Source organism: Carcharodon carcharias, chromosome 5 (genome assembly GCF_017639515.1).
Source record: "Carcharodon carcharias isolate sCarCar2 chromosome 5, sCarCar2.pri, whole genome shotgun sequence".
In the NCBI taxonomy this organism is placed as follows: Eukaryota; Metazoa; Chordata; class Chondrichthyes; order Lamniformes; family Lamnidae; genus Carcharodon; species Carcharodon carcharias.
In genome coordinates, this window is record NC_054471.1 from 75,016,652 (window position 1) to 75,040,895 (window position 24,244).

The 24,244-nt window shown below is 41.4% G+C and overlaps 1 protein-coding gene across 4 annotated transcripts in view; it reads right to left on the minus strand.

Moving 5' to 3' along the window:
- The window catches only part of dst (dystonin), a 576,136-nt gene that overhangs the window by 192,412 nt on the left and 359,480 nt on the right, over positions 1 to 24,244 (minus strand). For all 4 annotated transcript variants that reach the window (XM_041188904.1, XM_041188906.1, XM_041188907.1 and 1 more), the window contains 7 exons: positions 19,673 to 19,948; positions 18,430 to 18,975; positions 13,875 to 14,051; positions 13,652 to 13,775; positions 10,810 to 11,018; positions 8,584 to 8,901; positions 338 to 504 (listed from right to left, as the gene is read on the minus strand). In XM_041188904.1, coding sequence (XP_041044838.1) covers positions 338 to 504; positions 8,584 to 8,901; positions 10,810 to 11,018; positions 13,652 to 13,775; positions 13,875 to 14,051; positions 18,430 to 18,975; positions 19,673 to 19,948 — 1,817 coding nt within the window. The remainder of the gene's footprint in view (positions 1 to 337; positions 505 to 8,583; positions 8,902 to 10,809; positions 11,019 to 13,651; positions 13,776 to 13,874; positions 14,052 to 18,429; positions 18,976 to 19,672; positions 19,949 to 24,244) is intronic.

The following is a 24,244-nucleotide window of genomic DNA, read 5'->3' on the forward strand; positions in this document are numbered from 1 at the left end:
GTGAGTACAGAGGAGAGACCCTCAAATATATATCCAAGAAAAAAACCAGATCCAAGACTGCTCCAGCTTGTTGCGAACTTCAGCCGATTCCATTGTTTATTTTCGAAAGACTTGTTATGAATACTGATAAACATTGTGAGATTCTATTTAGAACTTGCCAAATAATGAGTATAGATTTCTGCAGTTCCATTTAATCAAAAACGCCCAGTGGAATACATTTGTGAAAACAAAATATTGACATAATTTGCTGACTCATTGTCCAACAAAAGGAATAAACAATGCATCACTGTGGCAATGAGGAAAATTCAATTGCAAGAATTAAATCTTAGCTACTCACTTTTTCTTGGTAGCTTCTTCCAGTTCTTGAAAATTCTTTGACAGAGTATTGACTTTGTTGAGGATCCGTGTCCGTTCTTTAGCTGTAGCGCAACCCCCCAACTCCTCAGCCAACTGGTTTAATGTGTTCAGGTCTTTATTTTGGTCCAATAGCTCAGCATTCATTTCCTGCAACAATGAGGGTCATGATTATAACTAACACCGGCAGCAATACAAGAAGCAGATAAACAGCACAGCTCGGCCAAAACACAAAATAGTCCTCATTATATGAGCAGGTGCTTCGGTGTTGACCTGATTTGCCGGCTATAAATTGGTGGGTGATAAAGGCAAGAAAGTTAGATAAGCAAAATATTTTTCTTAAAACACAGGACACCCACACTTGCTAACTGCCTCACTTAATTATTACCCAATTGCAACCAGAATCTCATCACTTTCAAAATGGCTAAATACAGGCTACATACTTGCTGAAATGCCTGAAATGGTCATCATGATTACTATGTTTTGAGCAGTGCCTTTGTAATTGGCTTTTATGGCACTGGAAAATGGTTAGGATTTGTCCAATAAAAGGAGCAGTCTGGCATAAGTGTGGATGGTGTAAGTGGTGGGGACTGTTATCCATGTGTGGAAAGAAAATTATTTTAGGAAAAAAATAAACTTCTTTTTATGTAGTGCTTTTTGTTGTAGAAAAGTGACTCAAAGTGCTTTGCAGAGAGGTAATAAAATAAAATGGATACTGAGCTAAAGCACAATGCAATAGCTTGGACTAAGAGGTCGGACTTGAAGGAGGAGAGAGAGCGAGAGCTTGAGAGAAAGAGGTGAAGGAGTTATGGCAGGGAACTCCATAGTAAAGGACCTAGGTCACTGAATGGCAAGCCATCAAAGTTGTTTGCAAAGAACAAGGGGATGCAAAAAAGGCCACATTCAGAGGTAGAGAGAGTTGGGAGAGTTTTGTGGGACTGGAGGAGGTTAGGAAGACAGGGTAGCATAAAGTCCTGAAGCGGTTTAGATTCAAGGAGAAGAATTTTAAATCAGAGTCGTTGGGAGATGGGAAGCTAAAGCAGTTTAAAGAAAAGAGGGCTGCTGGGCCAAGTAGACCAGGCAAAGAGTTTTGGATGAGCTGAAGTTTACGGAGGGGAGAGAATGGGAGCCAATGTAAATATGGGTGAACATAGCAGCAACAAAGGCAGAAATTAGGGTTTCGGCAGCACTTGGGCGGAGATAATGGCAAATACTGACAATATTATAGAGGTACAAGGCAATAAATATTTTGCTAGTGGAGGTGAGAGTTGTTAAGCAAACTGACGTGTATTTTGGCAAATGGAGAAACAAGGACCAGGCAGTTGGGAGTTTGAAAGTTAATTTGTTGCTAACTTGGGTTCCCAGAAATAGATATAAAAGGAAGTGGGGTTAGCAGAGAGTTGTGGGTAATAAATACAATGAAGTGGTCAGAAAGCAATTATTACTTATCTGAAACCTGGTTGCATACTAATCTAGTTAATCTGATATTCTACAGGCCACTACAAATATATTGGGTAGCAAAAAGAAAATGCAGTTCATTAAAGCTGGGAAATATATAGGAAGAGAAGGTGGTATTTAATGGAGGCGATGGGGGTCTTGCCTGCGCCGGGAGAGCCAGTGGGATAATGATGTGTCCCTCTTTTGGGAAAAGCATTAAGAATTAGGCACTTAACTGGGCAGTAGCATGCCTTCCCTGGGACCAAGGGCCACTGGGGTGGAAGTCCCACCCCCCCCCCCAAGTGCTGCCAGGCCAATCAGACTCCTGAAGGGAATGATAGGTCTGGAACTGGAGTTTACTTCTTTTATTATGGGCTTGATTAATCTTAAGAGTTATTTCGCTCTATCCCATGATTTTCTCTCCATATTAGTTCTATCCATTTCTTCCCTGTTTGTCAATTAGAACTTCGGTAACGGACTGATTCTTCCCAATGACATGACAATCTCAATCAATCACTAAGTGTGCTTCAATCATTCATTATTCAATCACTGGTGAACACTGTGCTGCTAAAGGTAGGCTCTTTCTGTTAACCCAGTATTTAGTCCATTCCTTTTGAGGCGAAAAAATGAGGAGGGTTGTTGGGTTTTAAAGGACACAGAAGTGTCAATTTATAACTTTGTTACCCAACTGCACACTTTCTTTCTACCCTGCCGCCACCAACCACCACCACCACCACCACCACTATCAAACTCACTGAGCTGCTGAGCAACTTGGAACCTAGCTCGAAAATGGAACCCTATCCCACCAGGAGCTATGTTTCCAGCTATATTTTCAAACATGGATTGAAACGCAAGTTTTTGAGACATTTTGCAGCAAGTTACAAATACTGCTGGGAACTCTGGAATAGAAATAGGCTGTTTGCAACCAAGGACAAACTCAGTGACTTGAAGACTTAGTCATTCTGAATATTCCTATTCTTGGACTTTATTCTGCACTGTTCCTCGAATGGGCATTACAGAACAGTGGGTCATGTGAGCAATGAGTTGGAAGGCACAACAAGGAAGTTCTGCTAAACCATTTTAAAATCATGGGTTAGGCCTCAGTTGGACTGTATCGCCCAGTTCTGGGCTGAATGTCAAGGCCTTGGAGACGGTGCCGAGGAGATTTACTAGAATAGTACCAGGAACCTTCAGCCCTCTCCTTCAGTTACGTGGGACACTAGTGAAGCTGGGATTATTCTCCTTGGAGCAGAGAAGATTAAGGGGGTATTTTACAGAGGTGTTGAAAATTATGAATAGTTTTGGTAGATTAAGTAAGGAGAAACTATTTTCAACAGCAGAAGGGTCAGTAAACAAAGGACACGATTTAAGAAAAATCAGAAGAGCTAGAGATAAGATTTAAAAAAATTCTTTTTTTAAAATGAAGCATGTTAGGAACATCTGGAATGCACTGATTTAAATAATTGCATAGGATATACAGCACAGAAAGAGGCCATTTTGCATAATAAGGCTATGCTCCATTCGAGCTTCCTTCTATCTTTCCTCAGATAACTCTATTAGCACAAACCCCTATTCCCTTCTCCCTCAGATGTTTACCTAGCTTCTCCTAAAATGCATCTTCCATATCCACTTCAACTAGAGATAAAAACAGAAAAACTGCGGATGCTGGAAATCCAAAACAAAAACAGAATTACCTGGAAAAACTCAGCAGGTCTGGCAGCATCGGCGGAGAAGAAAAGAGTTGACGTTTCGAGTCCTCATGACCCTTCGACAGAAGTTCTGTCGAAGGGTCATGAGGACTCGAAACGTCAACTCTTTTCTTCTCCGCCGATGCTGCCAGACCTGCTGAGTTTTTCCAGGTAATTCTGTTTTTGTTTTCCACTTCAACTAGTCCTTGTGGTAACAACTTCTATATTCTCACCACTCTCCAGCTAATGAAGTTTCTTCTGAATTCCTTTCTTTGATTTCCTGCGGACTATCTTATATAGTTTTACTTTTCCCTCGGCCTCTAGTTTTACTCTTCCCCATAAATGGAAACATTCTCTCAATGACTAACTTATGAAAACCTTTCATAAAATTAAACACCTCCATTAGATCACCCCTCAGCTCTCTCTTTTCAAGAGAAAAAAAGATTCAGCCTGTTCATTCTTTCATCTTCTTTTGATGGGCGACTCAATGGCCTGAATATTACAGGGGTGGGGATGTGGAAGGTTTGCCTAGCGTGCTGTGGGCGGGCTAAACCAGGGTCATGTGAGTCTTCTGCCCCTCACTGGGGAGGAAGTCCCGCCCTCCATCCCGGCAGTGCCATGAGTCTATTAGTGGGCGCTGCTGGGTCTGCAACAGAGGACAAGGAGAAGGAGCAATGGATCCCCAGAAACAGGTGAGTTTGGGGTCTTGGGCAGGGAGAAAATGAGCAGGTTAGGGAGGGGTGAGGGGGATGGGGTAGTGGGTTTAAGGCTGCAGGCGGGTAGGAAGAAAGGGGGGGTTCTATCTTCAGGACGTTGCCCCCAATCCACAAAGAGCAACCCCCAAAAGATAGAAACGCTGTCCCATCCCGCCCTTTGAAAATTTATATTTTAAAAATCCCACTGCTGCCCAACTGCCCATGCCAAACGTTTTATGATGTGCGCAATGTAAGATCAAGGTCAATTGGCTTGGCAAAAAGCCTAACTGACCTTTGATTGCCTATTTAAATATGGCAGGCAGGCTGCCGATTTCGGCGTCCACTCACCCACTGTATTATGGGGTGAGCACAGGGGTGGGAGAGAAGGCGGCACCTGCCAAAAACACAGCCTGCAGGGGCACATAAAATGCAACCCTATGGGCAGAATCTTCTGCCTGTCGGGCGGAGCGGTAGGGAACAGACACGGGCGGGCGTGGAACCAATTGCCACTCGCGATCGGCTGCGCGCTACCATTTTACATGGGTGGGCCAATTAAGGCCCGCCCAGCGTGACGTGTGTCCAATAGCGCTCAGTGCTACCTTTGTGGGGAGGAGCAAGAAGGAGAGTTGGGGCTTGCGCTCTTTTGCACATGCATGTGAAACAGCACAGAAATCTCCGAGGCACGGAGCTGCCACAGGGAGATTAAGTTCAGTTTTAAAGTTTGCAAAAAAGAAACAATAAAATTATTCAGACATGTCCCCTAATGTGATAGTGTCACATGAGTTGGGACATGTTTATGAATTGTCCAAAAAAATTTTCCTTATTTAATAAAACATTCATGAAACCTCATCTCACCCATGGATGAGGTTTCATGCAAAACGCAAAGGCCGCTTGGGCTCTTTGCCTGCCTGCCAGCCTTAAGGTTGGATGGGAGCCCTATCAATTGCTTAAATTGGTTCATTAATGGCCTTAACAGGCCTTTGACAGTTTGGCGGGCGCGCAGCCGACTCTGGCGCATGCCCACCGAGCAAAAAGGCCCACCCCCGCACAACGACGAGAAAATTCTGCCCTTTTTTTTTATAGGACAACCAGAATTGTGCACAATACTCTGGTTGTGGTCTGATCAAGTTTGATACAAGTTTAGTGTAACTTCTTTATTTTTCAATTCAATTCAATTTCCTCCAGTAATAAGGCCTAGTGCCTGGTTTGCTTTTTTTTTAAAAAAAAATGGCCTTGTTAACCTGTGATGTTGCTTTGTGATTTGTGCACATGTACTCCCAGATCCCTTTGCTCCTCAACCCCATTTAGATCCTTCGGGCAGAATTTTGCCATTGGTGGGCGGGCTTGGCGGAGTCGGTCGGGAAGCCGACCACCACCCGCGATCGGCACTGGTCCGCGATTGGCTGTCAGGCCAATTAAGGCCCATCCAACATGAAACGCAAGTGGCAAGTGGCGGGGTGGGGGAGGACGGCGAGCGGGCTGAGCACAAACCTCACGCATGCACAGAGCTGCCTCAGGGAGATGAAGGGATATGGAGAAAAAATAATTTTTAAAAAAATGTAATGAAACATGTCGCTGCTCATGTGACTCTGCCAATGAGCAGGGACATGTTATTAGTGTAAAATTAAAGTTTTTATTTTACTTTTATTTGCTTTTGGAAACCTCATCCTGCCCCTTTTCGCTTGCCACTCCAATCTAAGTTAATTGATTACTTAATGGCCTTAATGGGCCTTTTAACTGCCGGCTCCGGCACGCGCCCACCGACTGAACTATTGTGTGACTGTGCATTGGTGTCAGCATGCTCGACTTATGTCAGCGTGCGACATTTCACGCTCAAGAGGGCCGGGTGCCCGCCTGCCAAGCGAAAATTTCTGCCCTTATTTTCTAAGCAATGTCGCCTCCTCAGTTTTCTAGGCAAAATCTATTACCTCACGTTTATCTAAATCAAAATTAATTTGCCAATTATTTGCCCATTCTGCAAGTTAATTGATGTCCTCCTGTAATTTGTTGCAGTCCTCCTCAGTATTGATTATCCCCCTACAATTTGATGTCATCCACAAATTTAAAAATGATGTTTTTAATTCCAAATTCAAAATTGTTATTAAAAATTGTGGACAGTTGTCCCAGCACTGATCCCTCTAGAACACCACTTCCAATCTTCTGCCAGTCTGAAGAAACATCCTTTATTCCCACTCTCTTTCTATCTTATAACTAGCTAGTTACTATTTTGCTACTGGTCCCCCGCCTCCACATTTCCTGACCTAATTCACTAGTTTATTATGGAACACCTTATCAAAAGTCTTCTGAAAATCTAGGTAAATTACATTTACTGCAATAACCTTGTCTGTTTCTCTGTGTTACCTGTCAATAAATTCAATAAGGATGGCTGAGCAAGGCTTTCCTTTTTGAAATCCATGTTGACTATCCATTATTATATTTTTAATTTCTAGATGTTCTACTATTCTCTCCTTTGATTGGGATTCCATTATTTTTCTAATGTTAAGCTGACTGGCCTATAGTTCCCTGGAGATGTTCTAACTCCCTTTTTAAATATAGGTATTAGGGTGGTGGAAGCAAATTAAATAGGAACTTTTAAAAGGGAATTGGATAAATAATTGAAAAGGAAAAAACTGCAGGTCGATGGAGGAAAAGCAGGGGAATGGAACAAACTGGCTAATTCTTTCAAAAAAGCCGGCACAGGCACGATGTGTTTCTGTGTTGCAAGATTTATAAATGAAGAAAGCTATTACAGGCACTGAAAGGAAACGCTTGATTGTAGTTCATCCAAACCTTGAAGCCAAGACTTCACATGAACTTGGCCCAGCAATAACAGCAAAGTAACAATACTGTTTAGATCATTTTATTATTTTTCACTTGTCAGATCAGTGCATTTCCAACTGAGTGATGGACATGAAACAAAAAGAGATGGCAAAAGGCCACCATAGTGGGTCAAGAAAAGGACATCAACTGTGGTGCTGCAAGACATTAAAAAAGATAGGCACTGTGCAGCATGTGGATAAACCAATAAAGAAAATAAATTTTAGCGGTCTCTCTCACTAGGGTAGGGTTGCCAACCCTCCAGTATTATCCTGGATTTAAAGATTCATTTCCTGGGCATGCTGTGAGCAAACCCAGGAGATAAAGTATAGGCGCGTTAAAGAAATTTTTCAGTTTTGTTTGAACACATTTATTTATTGGTGATGGGTGGGGGAGGGGGTTTGATAGGGTTGAGCTGTGTAAATCTGGAGATAGTATTGAAACCTTCAGGAATACATACAACCAGAGTTGACAACCCTACACTTGGGGCTGGGAGGGAGGGAAGAAGATCAATAAGTCAGCTAGTTGCTGGAGTTATAGCTAAAAATTGAAGGGGAATTCCGTGGATGGAACAAATAAAGCAGGACATATTAGTGCGGAGAGGAGACAAATGAATGTTCGTGTGAATTGGACATTTGACTCAAAATGAAGAGAAGGACCTCACTTCACCTACCCAAGGGAATTTCTTTAACTCTTCACTCGTACACCAGCTCTAAAAGTCAGGAACAAACCAAATTAATTTGCATTACCCATTATTCGGGTTTGTTTTTTAACTCCCCATTCCTTTCTGCTGATTTTTTGTCACAAGCAGCAAGGGCTGAATCATCGGTTGTACTTTAACATAGATTGCAATGTTGAGCCTCACTTTTTAAGCATTCAATTTTTTTGTCTTAATTGAGACAAATAGGGACAGATTGTTAGTGGAGCTCTGAAGTGATACACAGCACATTGCACCAATGGGAACTAACCCCCAAAAAGGTGTCCTTTCTGATGGTGCCCTGCCTCTAGTTCAGATTATATTAGATACACTGCCGATGCAAATCACATCAAGAGAAAATACAGATCAAGTAGACAAGGTGCCAAGGCTGGCTTTTACATCAAATAGAAACAAAGGAATTAATGGATGAAAAGGGCAAGGTCCATCTAGTTCACCTTCTACCTTCTTGGTGTTTGTAGGATGCAATGATGATGGATTTATTGACTAATCATAGCAATCAATTTCTATCAATTAGTCTATAACAGACCCAGACATGACGTGAAGAAAACCCAGGTGATGGTTCTGTCTTTTTATGCAATTTTAAACTGCTAATAAATTTAAAACAATTTTCAAGTAGATAGTCTGTAAGTTAATTTATAAATAGGAAGATTTCCTTGGATCTATCAGCTGATCAGTAACCTCACATACTAAAATCTTACACAGGAAAATTTGTTTACCTTTATCCAAGCAAAATATGCTTTTAAATGGGATTTTTAAAAAAACGTATGGATACAATTAACAAACAATGTGAGACTATTATGTTAGTGGACATTCCTCAGCTATAGAAACTGACAGTTCCCTCTTGCCATAAGGGTACAAATGAACACTCTCCTACCTGCATGTGCTGCGAGAGTTCAGTGACATCTTTTCCCGGGCCATCAATTTCAGGGAGAGACAGAGATTTCTTGGTTACAAATTGCTCGATTTTTTGGTAAGTCTTCTCAAAAAGCTCTACTTTATCTCTGAGTTTTTCCAGTTTGGCTGTTCTTTCCTTCTGTCGGCTGCTGGCTGAGGTGAATCGTTTGGCGAGGTCGTCCACTTTTGCTTGTAATGCAGAGGCACTGGACATGTCCGCTGTTGCGATGAACTTGTTTGCTTTCTCTTTAATTGCACTGATACTGCTTTGGCGACTGGCAATGTTCTGTTCTAGTACCTGAAAGAAAGAGCACAAGTGTTTAGTTATATGAATTGGCAGTTATTTTAAGCACTATAAATCATAACAAATGTTGATAATTGTGCTTCATTAATCCACTCAGCACAGTTAGCAACACAATGCTGTCTCAGCCACAGAGAACATGATCGGCATTGTAGAATGGAGGTGATTATACCATGCCTGATTCACATAAACACTACAGGATCATCATGGAAAACAAAATTCCATTGGAAGGAACAACTCGGGAAATAAAAGATTTCGACTATATGATGATTAATTTTGCGCAATAATATTAAGAAAGACTTCATTTCTATTGGGCCTTTCTTTGTATGAAATATATTCCTTAGGGTGTTTAATGGGAGTCCCCAATAGAGATCCCATATTGGTGTAGTATTCCACAACACCACTTCACACGAAGAGTAGTGGAGATATGGAATTCTTTTCTGCAAAACCTATCGAGGCTAGAAGGTGTGAATTGAACATCAAAACTGGGGCTGAAATTTTTGTTAGGCTATTAAGGAATATGGAACCAAGGCAGGTACATGGAGTAAAGATCAGCCATGATCTAACTGAATGGTGGAGTAGGCGCGAGAGGCTGAATGGCCTCCTCCTGTTCCAATGGGTCGAATTTTCCCCTCGTCGGGAGGGTTACGTGGAGGCAGGAGGGAGCAAGCGCGAACCCAACTGGCGCCCCCGATCGGGCGCACGCCGAAGAGTGCAGAGATCTACCTGAGGCACAGAAGTGCCTCAGGGAGATTTGTTTAAGGTTCAAACATTTAAATAAAGAATTGAAAATATTTTAAGAATGTCCCCTCATGTGACAGTGTCACATGAGCTGGGACATATCAAGGAACATTAATTTAAAAAATTATTTAATTTATAAACACTTCATGAAACCTCATCCCGCCTGTGGATGAAATTCAATGAAAAATGGCGAGTCAGCTATGCAACACCAAACTGAAAATCTAAATGACGTGTGATGATGTCAGGATGCCCGCCGATGTCACCGCGTATCATTTTATGCATCAATGAGCAGGCCCCGCCCCTGCTTGCCGACTGGAAAATTCTCCCCATGTATCAATTTGTAAACAACTGCTTCTATTCTTCTAATGAAAAGGGAAACCAAGTTTCATTTTTCAGACTCAAGCCGTTGATTACTAACCTGATCCCTCAAAAAATTTCCATGGAGTTCAAGCAGTTGGTAAAGACCACCACACACCTCTTTATAAAAGGAGTAATTTGAGGACTCATGTCATGGCTTCCATATCTAACACAAGCATGATTGAGCACAAAGTGTAAATTTGTGTGCTTTCATTTTAAAAAAAATTACCACAATAAAATAAACTCCCAAAATTGACACCCAAAGCAAAAATATCCATTATGGCTGGAGTTTAGCATTTCATGTCTGACAATTTCATAATTTATGGCATTTTACTTTGAGCTAAACTCTTAATGAATAAAATTATACCCTGTGAAATCTTCCACAGTCGGACAGCCTGCTGACACTCTTTGTCAAATAATGGAGCCAAGGTCTTTAGAAAAGGAAAAGCAGATCGATACTCAATTTGAAGCTTTAATTTGGATCCCTGTAATTTAAAACACATCTGAAATATTACTATGGTGTAATGCTCAGAAGAGTTTTGTCAAGTGGAAACATCAAGCCTTGTACTGGGAAATTGACCCTAATCACTTCTGCTCTCTTTTACTGAAGCTATTTTTGGATTAATGAAAGCTTTGAACTTTTTATTTTCAATTCAAATTTTTGTCATTGTTATTCACGTGTATCTGAACAATGTTGAAACACTGTCCAGTGATTAGAGTGAAAAGATGAACACTTAAATGCCTTGTGGCTGATAAATCACTTTTGTTAGTGTTTACCATGTTTCATTTTTAGGCATTTATACTCACAGCATTTTTATTGAAGGCCTCTTGAATGGCAGGAGAATTCAAAGGCATCTCTTCTTCATCTTCTAGGCTCCTTTCAACACTTGCCATCCAGTCAAGCATTTCATCCAAACCATCCTGAACACTTAGGGACCGCGTGAGTGTCATCCGTAGCTTTTCATTGCGGTCACTGGTCGATTTGGATAGATTCTCGTATCTCAACACAACATCATCTATTGAGAGGCAAACATTGGTAATATTTTTGGTAATACTGTTCACCATTATTGACCAGTGAAGGCAATCCAAATGGTTATGAGTATTGAAAGCACATTTCCAATTCTTTGCTAAATAACATCCAAACAATTCCACACATGATTTAAAATTGACTGGCTGCATTTTCACAAATACTTTTCAAAGGTTTATTTCCTTTCTCTTGCACATCCACCATTTCCATCACTCTTCCGTTGATGGGCCCATCTGCAGCTGCCTGGGCTCGAAACTCTGGAATTCCCTCCCTAAACCTCTCTGCCACTCTCCCTGTGTTTAAGACACTCCTAAAAATCCACCTCTGACCAAGCTTTTTGTCACCTGTCCTATTATCTCCTTACATGGTCCCTGTTTAAAATTTTATTTGATTACATTCATGTGAAGCACCTTGGAAGGTTTCATCAGGGTAATGCCCTATATAAATGCAAGTTGTTGTTTTCTTGTCCTTGTCAGGGGATATCTTCCTGGGTCCAGATTACTAGAAAATATCAGCATGATAAAAGAACCACCCAGTTTTTCTTCTATTCAAACAACTGAAGGAAAATTGGGTGGACTCCTTTACAAGTCAATTCTCCAAAATTCACTGTGCTTCTGCAATCCCATTCCCAAAGGATCAAAATTGCAGCTTTTCCACATTGAGATTGACTTGAAGGACTTGGGATGACAGTTCCACGAAGGGAGCAAGTATTTCTTTTTATTGAGAGCAATGCAGCTCACGTGTTAGAAGGTATTTTCGCTCATAGCTCCACACATTTTCTATGAGGCAAATGTTGACTTTTCTTCCAACCCCACTTCCCCTTCTCAACACCATTTACTTTCAACCACTCCACCATAGCATCATGACATGAGAAACTGGATGCTACATGATAACTGTAAATGAAAATTCCGAACACATCACTCTAACTTTCAGTAATATTCCCGATTGTTTGTGAAACGTTTGCAAGTCAAGAGCAAAATAAGAAATTAAGAGCTTGCATTTTTATACTGCCTTTCATGCACTCCTGATGTCCAGAACTATTTTATAGTTAATGAGGTATTTTTGAAATGTAATTACTGCTATAACCTAGGAAACACAGCAGTTTGCACACAGCAAGCTCCCATAAATAGCAATGTGATAACGACCAGATCATTTGTTACAATTATGTTGTTTGAAGATTAAATATTAATCAGACAGCAGGTAGCCTTCCCTAGTTTTTTTCTTTGAACAGTGCTATGTGGGATCTTATTCTTCCACCAAGTGGCACAGCGACTATCAGCTTAGATTTTGGGTTTAAGTCTCTGAAGTGGGACTTGAGCCCACAACCTTTGCGTCAGAGGAGAAAGTGCTGCCAACTGAGCCACAGATGACATCTAGGGCAAAAAGGTACAGAGGAAAGTTAGATTGTCCATTTTTGGATTGCTCAACCCACACTTTGAATGCCCCTCAAAGCCATTTGCTCAAGAGCTTCATATAGTCAAGTGAATTTCCTCCAATCCCTCACTGTGCAAGAGTCATAACTCCAGACCAGCTCTCCCTTTTTCTTAGAGGAAACCTAATTGCAGATTTAGCTCACACGGCTAAAACCATTTTGGGAAAAAAATAAATCAGCCAATTCTAACAAATGCTTTCATCTGTCTCTGACTCTTTCCTCCAATGTCTCCAATTTAAATTTATCATAATCATTGACTTCTACAAAAAGAGAAAATCATGTGGGATATACAATAGGAATAGGCCATTCAGCCCATTAAGCCTTTTTTGCCATTCAATTAGATTATGGCTGATCTTTATTCTATAACATTCATCCACCTTTGCTCCATGATGCTTGATATCATTACTCAACAAAAAGCTATTGTTTTCAAGCCTTGAAAGGATCAATTGTCCCCCAGAATCAAAGGGAGACAGTCCCAGCGGTCTACTGCCCCTTGGATGAAGAATTGCATCTTTGGGCAACGTTGTCATTACTGGCACAATGGGCCAAAATGCCTCTTTCTGTGCAGTATATGATTAGACAGGTTGGTCATCCACTGTCAGCGGTTTTCCCTGACTGCCAGAAGTTAAAATCATCTCAGTAAGGAAGAAATGCTTTAGATTACATACATAATTCAGATTTGATTCTGACATTAAGGCAGACAAAAAGATTGCTCTTTCAGGGCCATTTTGTGAATTTGAACACCAGGGACACTCTCTCCTGTTCCTTTTCCATCTCCACAAAGTTCCTAAGCTGAATTACCAACTAGTATGGAGCCTGCTTTGAAGCGCTGATGAAACAAATATTGGCGATAAAGAAAGGCTATTTGAACATTAAGGTCAATGGCCTTTAATTAATAGACTGCTGAGAGAGAGAAAGAGAAGCTAGGGAGGATTATTCTATCTATTAATGATTACAATATGGATCACATTACCACAAGGAGGTGAATAGCATAAATGCAGTTAAGGGGGAGCTGGATAAACAAATGAGAGAGAAAAGAATAGGATATACTGACAACACAGATGAAAGGTGGGGGGGGGTGGGGGAGAAGGTTGGTGTTAGGGATGGCTTGCATGCAGCATAAGCGTTGGCATTGGCCTGTTTCTGTGCTGTAAATTCTATGCACTAATGTATTTGATCTGAAAACATACCCAAATTATCTTGGATTTCATCACGATTCAGTAGGAGATCCCCAGCAGTACTGATAAGTGCATCAACTGTTTTCCTTAGCTTCTCAACAACACTTTGGTGTCCAGACATCTGATCCTGCAGAGACTATTCACGACAAAAAAAAAATTAAACACCATTTGTACAATGAAACACCACGACGCTGGGAAATTGTGAGCAGTTATTGGAGAATGCATAGGTTTTAACCTTGACTTGCTCCAGTTGCTTCTGAAGGTTTTTGGGATCGGCAGCAATGGCCTCAGTCAACTGGATTTTTGCAGTTTCCTCGGTGGTTTGAAGCCATGGTAGAAGGCTGGCTGAGATTTCTTGGTATTGGCTGTAATTATCCACCATATCTTTGAGATTTTTACCCAAGGCATTGCACTGGAGGGAGGAAACAAAATCAAACAGAATGAACCAAGCACAGCTTCTATTCAGAAAGCAAGAAGTAGGAGGAGTAGGCCACACAGTCCCTTGAGGTTGCTTTGACATTCAAGATGATCATAGCCACTATTCATCTCACCTCCTCTTTCTGGCCCAATCCCCATATCCCTTGATAGCCTTAAGAGTCCAAAAAGCTATTTATCTCAGTCTTGACTATAGTCAATGATGGAGCATCCACAGCTGGATGTAGTAGAATGTTCCAAAGACTCACAGCATTAAGTGAGGAAGACTTTCCTCATCTCAATCCTAAATGGCTAACCTCTTATACAAGACCACGGTTCCTAGCTCTAGACTCTCTAGCATGGGGAAACAGCCTCTCAGCATCTACTCTGTCAGAATTTTATATATTTCAATGAGATCATCTCATTCTTCAAATCTACAGAGAGCAGAGGCCCATTCTATTCAACTTCCCCCTACAGGACAACCCTCTCATCTCAGGATTCAATCTTAGTGAGCCTTCGTTGCAACCCCTCTAAGGCAAGTGTATCCATTCGCAGATATGGAGGTCAAAAACACACACAGTATTTCAGTTGTGGTCTCACCAAAGTCCTGTACGATTGCAGTAACACTTCCTTATTCCTGTGTTCTAAACCTCTTGTAAAAGTGGCCAAAATACCATTTTCCTTCCTAATTGCTTGCTATACCTGAATTTTAACCTTGTTTTTTGAGTACTGAATTCCTTATTATACCTGAAAAACATTTATGTGGGCTACTATTTGAGACATTGATGACAAAGTATGGTCCTGAAGCAAGATATAGATACAGAAATTATTAGCCAACTATATGGAAAGGGGGTGACACATAGCTGTAGTTATCAAAAGGGGTTGAGACATAGTTAACTCAAAACCGAGACCTGTTTAAAATCACAAAGAGGGCATGACCACTGTAATATATGTGAAGCAGAAGCTCGTTTAACTTTAAAACGAAATGATTGTTGTAAGCAGATAGAATGGAAACCTGTTTTAAAACACAAAGAGACGTGACCACTGTAAAATGCCTCAACCAGAGACTAGCATAGTTTCACAAAGAAATGCAAAGTACTGTAATAGTTCTGCATAGCTTGTAATCATATGATAATCAGAACACCCAAGTAACCGACATGATTGTAAAGTGAATAAATGTGTAAACCAAACTACGATCGGGGAGGCAGTCTCTCCACGAGCTGTGTCCCCTATGTGCACACTTGTAATAAAGCTGTTGACTTGTTCAGACCTCCACCTCCTCCATCTCTAGCGTCGCTTGAACACTACAACAATCCACACTGGCTGTAGCTTTCCCACATGTGCTCTTGCCAGCATTGTAGCTATAAATCAAACAGTCTAACAATGAAACCATTTTTCATGCTGCTCTGATTTGAGGGTAATGTCAAAATCTAATTGATTTGTTTTTACTTTCCTTCATTCTCATGGGCAAGTGTCTGAGATTAACAATGTCTGAAAATCAAAGGCACCAATACAAAATGACTCAACAATGAAACACATGATCAAACACATTTTAAATGATGGAGGAAACCAATCCAATAAGAGAATTGTTCCAGGTTCGGTAGTTCATTTTGGTTAGGTGTAAACGTCAAAAATACAATATTTCATTTCAGAGGGAGTAGGTCGGAAGGGAATTAAGATTAATCGCAACAAGCATCTGTATAGCATTCTTCTCTTGAAACACATGCAAGTTATGACACAGAAACAAGCCTTTTAGTTCAACAAATCACATGCAAGCAAATAGTTTTTATCACGTTTACCCAATCTGTTCCCATACACCTTCAACCTCCTTTCTTTTATCCACCAGTCCAATCTAATGTTCAATGTTGACATTGTTTCTGCTTCAAGTACTCCTGGAATTCAATTCCAGCTTCACAATTCTACTTGTGAAGAAGTTTCAGCTGCCTCCGTTATAAGTCTTATATTTACACTGTACTTACAGCACAGACACGGGACATTCAGCCCAAAAGGCCTATTCCAGTGTTTAACCTCCACACAAGCTAATTTATCAGCTCAGTGAACCATGCAAAGTCCTCCTTATTAACATCTGGGGGCTTGTGCAAAATCTGGGAGAGTTGTCCCACAGGCTAGTCAGGCAACAGCCTGACATAGTCATATTCACGGAATCATACCTTACAGACAATGTCCCAGACACCCCCATCACCATTCCCGCCCAGAAGGAAAAAAACAGTAAAAATTGGGAAATAAGAGTACTGGTCCAAACTGTTTTTTTCTTCTGGGTGGGTATGTCCTGTCCCACCGGCAGGACAGACAGTGGTATACAGTCAGGAGGGAGTTGTCTTGGAGTCTTCAACATTGACCCCAGACTCCATGAAGTCTCATGGCATCAGTTCAGACATGGGCATGAAACTTCCTGCTGATTGCCACCTACCGCCTCCCCCCACCTCCATCCCCACCCCTCCCCTCAGCTGACTAATCAATATTCCTCCATGTTGAACACCACTTGGAAGAAACACTGAGGGTGGCAAGGGCATATAATGTACTCTGGGTAGGGGACTTCAATGTCCATTACCCAAGGCCAGCAAGAGAAATCATGAATCCTATCCTGTTTCAGGCATTTTATCTCCCCCTCACCCCTTTAACCCTCCTCCTTAATCAAGTATGTTATCTATTTCCCATTTTAAGATTCACCAATTTTCTTTCATTTAAGCTCTTCATGCTTCCACGCCATAGCCTCCATGTATTTCAAATGTTTGCAATTTTTATTCATCCATTACTGATATCATGCTTTTGTGGCTCGGTTTTTATGACAGAGTGAATGTACTTAGCAAGATTCGCAAAAAGACAGGACCAGATGCTGGGGACAATTTTTGGCCTTGCAAGGTTTCTTTAAAGTTCCGAAATAGAGATTGTGGCACATGCACGAACTTCTGGAGAAGCAAGCCCCGCTGCCATTTTAAGTGGGCGGGTCAATTAAGGCTATGCGCTTCCTGTGCAGGCGGGGAGTGATTCCCCAAATATGAGAGTGCGCTCTTTTGCGCACACATCTCCCTGAAGCTGAGTGCTGCCTCAGGGAAATTGCTGAAAGTTGTACAAACATTAAAAATAGAGGAAAAAAATCCTTAACGTGTCCCCCTCATGTGACATCGAGTGGCCTTATATCCTGCTAGACTGCAAGTTTAAGTGCAAGTGAAAGAAAAAGAAGCTTGCATTTATATAGCCCTGTGTGACGTGTCAAAACGTTTCACAACCGATGAAGTGTAATCAATGTTGTAATGTTGGGATACACAGCATTCAATTTTCACACAGCAAGCTCCCACACAAACACATTGAAGAACAGCATAGAATCTTGTAGAGATTTGTAACCTCTGTCTGAAGAAAGGCACCTTGAATAGTGCAACACTGGAGTGTCAGTCTGGATTACGCGGTCTCTGAAGTGGGGCTTGAACTCACAACCTTCTGACTCAATAGGTGAGAGTGCTACCCACTGAGCCAAGACTGACACCTAAGAGTGGACAATAGTTAACCATCACTACTTAAACTTGTTAAATTATCTAGGAAAATAGACTTCTGTCAAATTTCTGTAACTGAAAGCTTTTTCTCAAATAAAATACAGAATATTTATTTTGCTCCATGTTAAGTATTTCCTTCAATAATGAGATGGTTAAATAAGATTTAGTAAATTGGTTACAGTCTGGAAATGAGGGTAATTAGGAATTTACCTCCAATATTCAGTACAATGTACACAATATTTAACATGAGTATGGTGTAAGGCTTGTGTGTCAAGATTAAATCTACTATTCAGTCTTTATGTAACAATTCGTTTGACAAATTAATCCTAAAAACATTTAAATCCCCATTTATACAAGTAGACAGCAGCCTCAGTTGTATGTGCTGTGACATGATGTTATACTTGATATGACTCAAGAATGAGACAATCTGTGAGCTGCTAAATGTTCAAGTCACCAACAAAACATGATTCCCCCTCACCAGTGAAAGTGAAGCTAACAATGGCCAAAAAAACAGAATGAGACAGACCCGGCCTCCGTGATCTCATTTAGTCTTTACCAGTACAGTGTTTTCCATCTATAGTAGCAGTGTAGGGGAGTCGGTTAATAGAAATAAATAGATGTTATATGTATGTGTCTTGCAAACATTGTGTTTCTTTATCCCGCATTTCACCTGATGCTGAATAAACCTGGTACAAAACTGCTGTTATACAAGGCGAGGTGGGGCTCTTTCCCATCTGATGGCTTCTCCCTATCGCATGCAACCGATCATCATCCAGTGGCCAGAGGTTTGCTGCGTCACATACATAATTACAAGAGAAAATATTGCAAAAAGTATTAGAAGCACATGGCTCAGTAAGAGGTTACCTTAGAGTACAGCAATTTATAACCGTCACTGGCCACCTCCAGTTGCCTCTGTACCAGGGCACAAGTAGCAGACGTATCAATGCAAGGCTTTGCATCTTTGTCCAGGTCCAATTTACCACAGGATTTAGCAGCATCGAGGACTCTTTGCCCTGAGATGGTGATGTACCTTAAGTCGCCTTTGTGAGAGATGACATCTTCAGAGAAGCTTTTCTGCCTTTGCAGCTTGCCAACAAAAGTTTCGACATCAGTGGCACCAGATTGGAGATCGCCCAGCTGCTGTTCGGACTGGTGCAACCAGTTTTCAAATTCATTGTAGTCGGCGGAAAACTTTTGCAGTTCATCCTGTACGGTCTGTATCAGTTTCAGTCTGGTTTCCGACTGCGCCAGCGTGGTCTCATATTGAACCTTCAACTCGTTCAGGTCCTGCTCCAATTTCTCTCGCTCCTCTGCAGAAATACTGGAACCTTGCTTCTTCAGGAAGTCCTGGACTGATTGTGTAGATATAATGTAGGACTGCTGTTTTGACATAACTTGTTGGTGAAGAAGCTGTTTTAAACAAAACCATGACAGGAACAGTCACTGAGTGGATACACAGGTTTTTTACATCGCAAGAAGAATCCACATTTCCCACACAATGCAAGAGCAAAGAACCATTGATTTTCATTTATATAGCACCTTTCACAACCTGTGGATGCCCAATCTCCCTAAAGTCAATGAAGGACTTTTGAAGTGTAACTGCTATTGTAATATAGGAAACACATTAGCCAGTTTCTGCACAGCAAGTTCCCACAAACAGCAATGAGATCTGTGTTGGATAAGAGATAGATATTGGCCAAGGTACCAGTGAGAACTCTACTGCTCGTCTTCAAAATAATGGCTGAGAGATCATTTACATCCACCTGAGAAGGCAGATGGAGTCTCAGTTTAACCATCTCGGGAGATGGCAGCTCCAATTGTGCAACACTCCCTCAGGACTTAAACCCACCCCAACCTTCTGACTCTGAGGCATGAGTGTTACTCATTAAGCCAAGGTTGACACTCTCACAATTTGTCTTGTGTGTAGGTATGGAAGACTTAAACGTTAACTGCCTTAGATGTATAATGCTTTCATAAAGAACAAGTCTCCATGTTTACTTTTGTTGTGTTCAATTTAACATGATCATTGCATTCAATGCTGGAATAAATACTTCAAAAAATTGTGTATCATTAGCTTCAAAATAATTTAAATAACTTCAATCCACACCTTGGCTTTTTGGTACTGATAATTCAAATCCCCATCAGATGTTGGTTCCATTGTTTCATCTCCTTTAGTCTCACTCAAGTCACGAGGTAGGTTTCCATTAACCGTATCCTCATTCTCCAGTCTCTTCAGTCCATCCACAAAAATGGTGTTGCCATTCTGCTGCACTATCTCATTTCTTTTCTGTTCAATGGCTGGCTCCTGTCCCATGCTGGACAACCAACCCAAGAGTCCTTGAATTTTATTCTCATTTTCCTTCAATTGTTCAACTGCTGCAGCCTGCAAACCAAACTGCAATGAGTACCTTAACACATTTCAAAAATAAAAACTACTTAAAACAAAAAATCAGAATTTTCTTGAGCCAAATTAGACTTCTATTCAAGTGACACACTGTCCCAACCTGGATTATTGTTCCTTCAAGGGTCAAAATTGTGGAACTCCCTTCCAAACACCACATGGGCTGCAGATGTTCAAGGTTGTGGGTTCCCCCTTACATATTCTCAAGAGCAATTAGGGCAATAAATGCTGCCAATACTCATAGCCCAAGAATGAAGAAAATACAATATTTCTTAAATTAGCGTTGTGATGATATAAAGCGGTGTACTGTCACATGCATTACTGATCAAAAGGGCCAAGGTTTCATACATAGATTTCCCAATAGAGTGAGCTGAAATATCAACTAAGTGTTGGGAAGAAGCACCAAGCAAAGCAACGTACAGGTGGGGAGCAAGTTAGTTAACAATACCTATATATTTGCATTGTCAGTGATCAGTTCTACAAAACTGGACATCTGCCCACTATCTAGGCCTCTTGAGTGGCATAAAAGGAGAAGACGAACATCAATGGTTAACTTATTAATTCAAACGTTTGTCCACCAACAAAAATAAAGCTTTCCCTCAGTTTTATTAAATAAAGATAACTAGCATAATTAGAAAGCAAGCAGAAATGAGACAACAAATATTCGGGATTTGTATTAAAAAGGCTGAGTACTACAGGCCACTTAAGGCAAAGTCTTATATTCCAAAAAAAAACCTGATCGCAAAAATTGTTTTGGCCACAACCCGGTAATGCTTTTTCCAAAACTTAGGTTCAGTCACTGTGAACACAAGTTTGGTATGCTAAGGCAGAAAGCAAAATATTTTTCCTGAGCAACTGAGTGTGGGTTAATCTTGTCCTGTTAAGGCCAGAAGTTTAATCCCTCAATGATGTCATAAAATATTAGTGCTTTACAAATGCATTAAAAAAATGGATCAGGTCTGAGTGATCAACAACAAAAATTTATCTTATCTCGTGGTTCAAACAAGCAATTAATCAATCTTCATTTTGTGGTTTATACTGCACTGACAGACAATCCCATGAAGGGTCTACAGAGAAAAAGCATTCTCAAGATAACATGGTACACAATGTCTGTAAATTGTAAAGCGATATTTACTCATTCAGCATCAAACATCAATGTGCTGAAAATGGGATGGAGCTGTTCCGATCACATAAATCTTTTTCAAAACCACAAAACCAATATCATTACCTGAACCACACAAAGTTGCTCCCTCGCATTTTTGTTGCTGTTCGTGAAAATAATTAGTTCAAGAATAAGGTATAGCTACTTTCTGCATTTCTTCACAGAAAGGGCAGCAGAAATCTTGAACTCCAAATGATGTTGAAAGTGCCAGGGCTTGGAGCAGGGGTGGGGGGGAAAGGCGGGGCAGGTTAAGATACAGGGCAGCTATGATCTAACTGAACAGGCTCGAGGGGCTGAATGCCTACTCAGTTCCTACGTTCCCTATATTTCAAAGGCTTAAGGTATGCGAACATCATAGTAAATCAAGACACTTACACATGATCTTGATTGAAATTGTTATGCGAGAGAGCAAGAAATTTACCTAAAAGGCTGAACAGTATCATTGACCTAAAGTACAAGTGATCTTAAAGCTGACCTCCTGCTCTGCATTAAACAAAGTGCTTTTGCACATTAGGTAATACTAAAGTGAAACATGTTTAATTAATGTGAATTGTATTTTAAAAAAAGACATAGCACTTCATACCAGTGAGGAAGCACTCTAATATTTGGAATCCTAAGGCAGGATTTTCCCATCGGTGAGCAGGGACAGGGCCCGCTCGCCAATGCGTAAAATGACGCGCGGTGATGTCAGGCGGAACTCCCGACGTCACTGCACTCCATTCAAGTTTTCAGGTCGGCGGGGGTGCAGCAAAATCAGCAGCGCACCCACCAACCTGTCAATGGCCAATTGACAGAGTCACTTAACTAATTAATGGTCCTGCCCGTCCAACCTTAAGGTTCGCGGGCAGGCCAGGAGCCCCGACGCAAATTAGAAAAAGCATGAAACCTCATCCACGGGTGGGATGAGGTTTCATGTAGGTTTTTAAACATTTTATTAAAGTTTTTTAAAAAATTATGGAAATATCCCAACTCATGTGACAGTGACACATGAGGGGACATGTCAGGAATTTTTTTTCTCTATTTTTAATATTTGTGACAGAACAGCTGATCTCCCTGAGGCAGCACTTAGCTTCAGGGGGATGAATGCGCTCTTTTGTGCACTTGCGCGAAGGAGCGCACTCTCAGGTTTAGGGATTCCACCCCACCCGCACAGGGAGTGCATAGTGCTTCCGTGCGGACATCACGCTGAGTGGGCCTTAATTGGCCTGCCCACGTAAAATGGCGCTGCACCCCCGATTGGGAGCATCTGTGTGCGCCCGCACTTCAACTTCACCCCCGATGGGGGGAAAATCCTGCCCATAGAAACTTATAGGACAAAAGGTGGTTTTTTGGCTTGTAACGCCATATCTCTTTTTTCCTTTTGAAACTGCTGTCATGCTTAATATAGCACACCCACTTTTTGCCCATAACTCTGCAAGTTCCTCATCAAATGTCTGCCGAACTCCCTCTAATTATTATTTATGGAATCAACTTCCACCACATTTTCAGGTAGAGCATTCCAGGTCCCAACAACTGAGTGAAAATATTTCTCCTCACCTTCTCCCTGGCTCTTATACCCACGATTTTAAATCTATGACCTTCGATTAGTGACTCACTCAACAGAGGAAGCAGTTTTTCTTTAGTTGTTCTAATGAAACCTCACATCATCTGGAAAACCTTTATTTGGTTACAGTGTCATGAAACTATTAATGTATATATTATTGGAAAATATTTTTCTTTTAAAATAGAGGTTTAGTCTGTGGGTGTCATAGTCATAGAGGTCTACAGCACAAAGAAGGCCCTTTAGCCCATCGAGTCTGCGCCAGTCAAACAAACACCTAACTATTCTAATCCCATTTTCCAGCACTAGGCCCATAGCCTTGTATGCCATGGCATCGCAAATGCACATCTATATACTTCCTAAATGTTATGAGGGTCTCTGCCTCTACCTCCCTTTCAGGCAGTGAGTTCCAGATTCCCACCAGCCACTTGGTGAAAAAATTCTTCCTCACATCCCTTCTAAACCTCCTGCCCCTTACCTTAAATCTATGCCTCCTGGTTATTGGTCTCTCCAACAAGGGGAAATGTTCCCTCCTGTCTACCCTACATACGCCCCTCATAATTTTATATACCTCAACTATTTCACAGAATCACACAGTGCAGGAGAGGCCCTTCGGCCCATCGAGTCTGCACCGACACACCTGACCTACCTACCTAATCCCATTTACCAGCTCTTGGCCCATAGCCTTGAATGTTAAGACGTGCCAAGTGCTCATCCAGGTACAATTTAAAGGATGTGAGGCAACCCGCCTCCACCACCCTCCCAGGCAGAGCATTCCAGACTGAAATGCGGTCACCACACTCTGGGTAAAGAGGTTTTTCCTCACATCCCCCCTAAACCGCCTTCCCCTCACCTCGAACTTGTGTACCCTCGTGAATGACCCTTCAACTAAGAGGAACAGCTGCTCCCTATCCACCCTGTCCATGCCCCTCATAATCTTGTACACCTCGATCAGGTCACCCCTCAGTCTTCTCTGCTCCAAAGCAAACAACCCAAGTCTATCCAACCTCTCTTCATAACTTAAATGTTTCACCCCTGGCAAAATCCTGGTGAATCTCCTCTGCACCCCCTCCAGTGCAATCACATCCTTCCTATAATGTGGCGACCAGAACTGCACACAGTACTCCAGCTGTGGTCTCACCAAGGTTCTATACAACTCCAACATGACATCCCTACTTTTGTAATCTATAGCTCAATTGATAAAGGCAAGTGTACCATATGCCTTTTTCACCATCCCATTAAGATGCCCCTCCACCTTCAGAGATCTATGGAAACACACGCCAAAGTCCCTTTGTTCCTCAGAACTTCATAGTGTCATGCCGTTCATTGAATACTTCCTTGTCAAATTAATCCTTCCAAAGTGTACCATCTCACACTTTTCAGGGTTAAATTCCATCTGCTACTTATCTGCCCCTTTGACCATCCATTTATATCTTCCTGTAGCCCAAGACAATCAACCTCACTGTTAACCACCCGGTCAATCTTTGTGTCATCCGCAAACTTACTAATCCTAACCCCCACCTAGTCATCTATGTCGTTTATATAAATGACAATTAATAGGGGACCCAGCACAAAT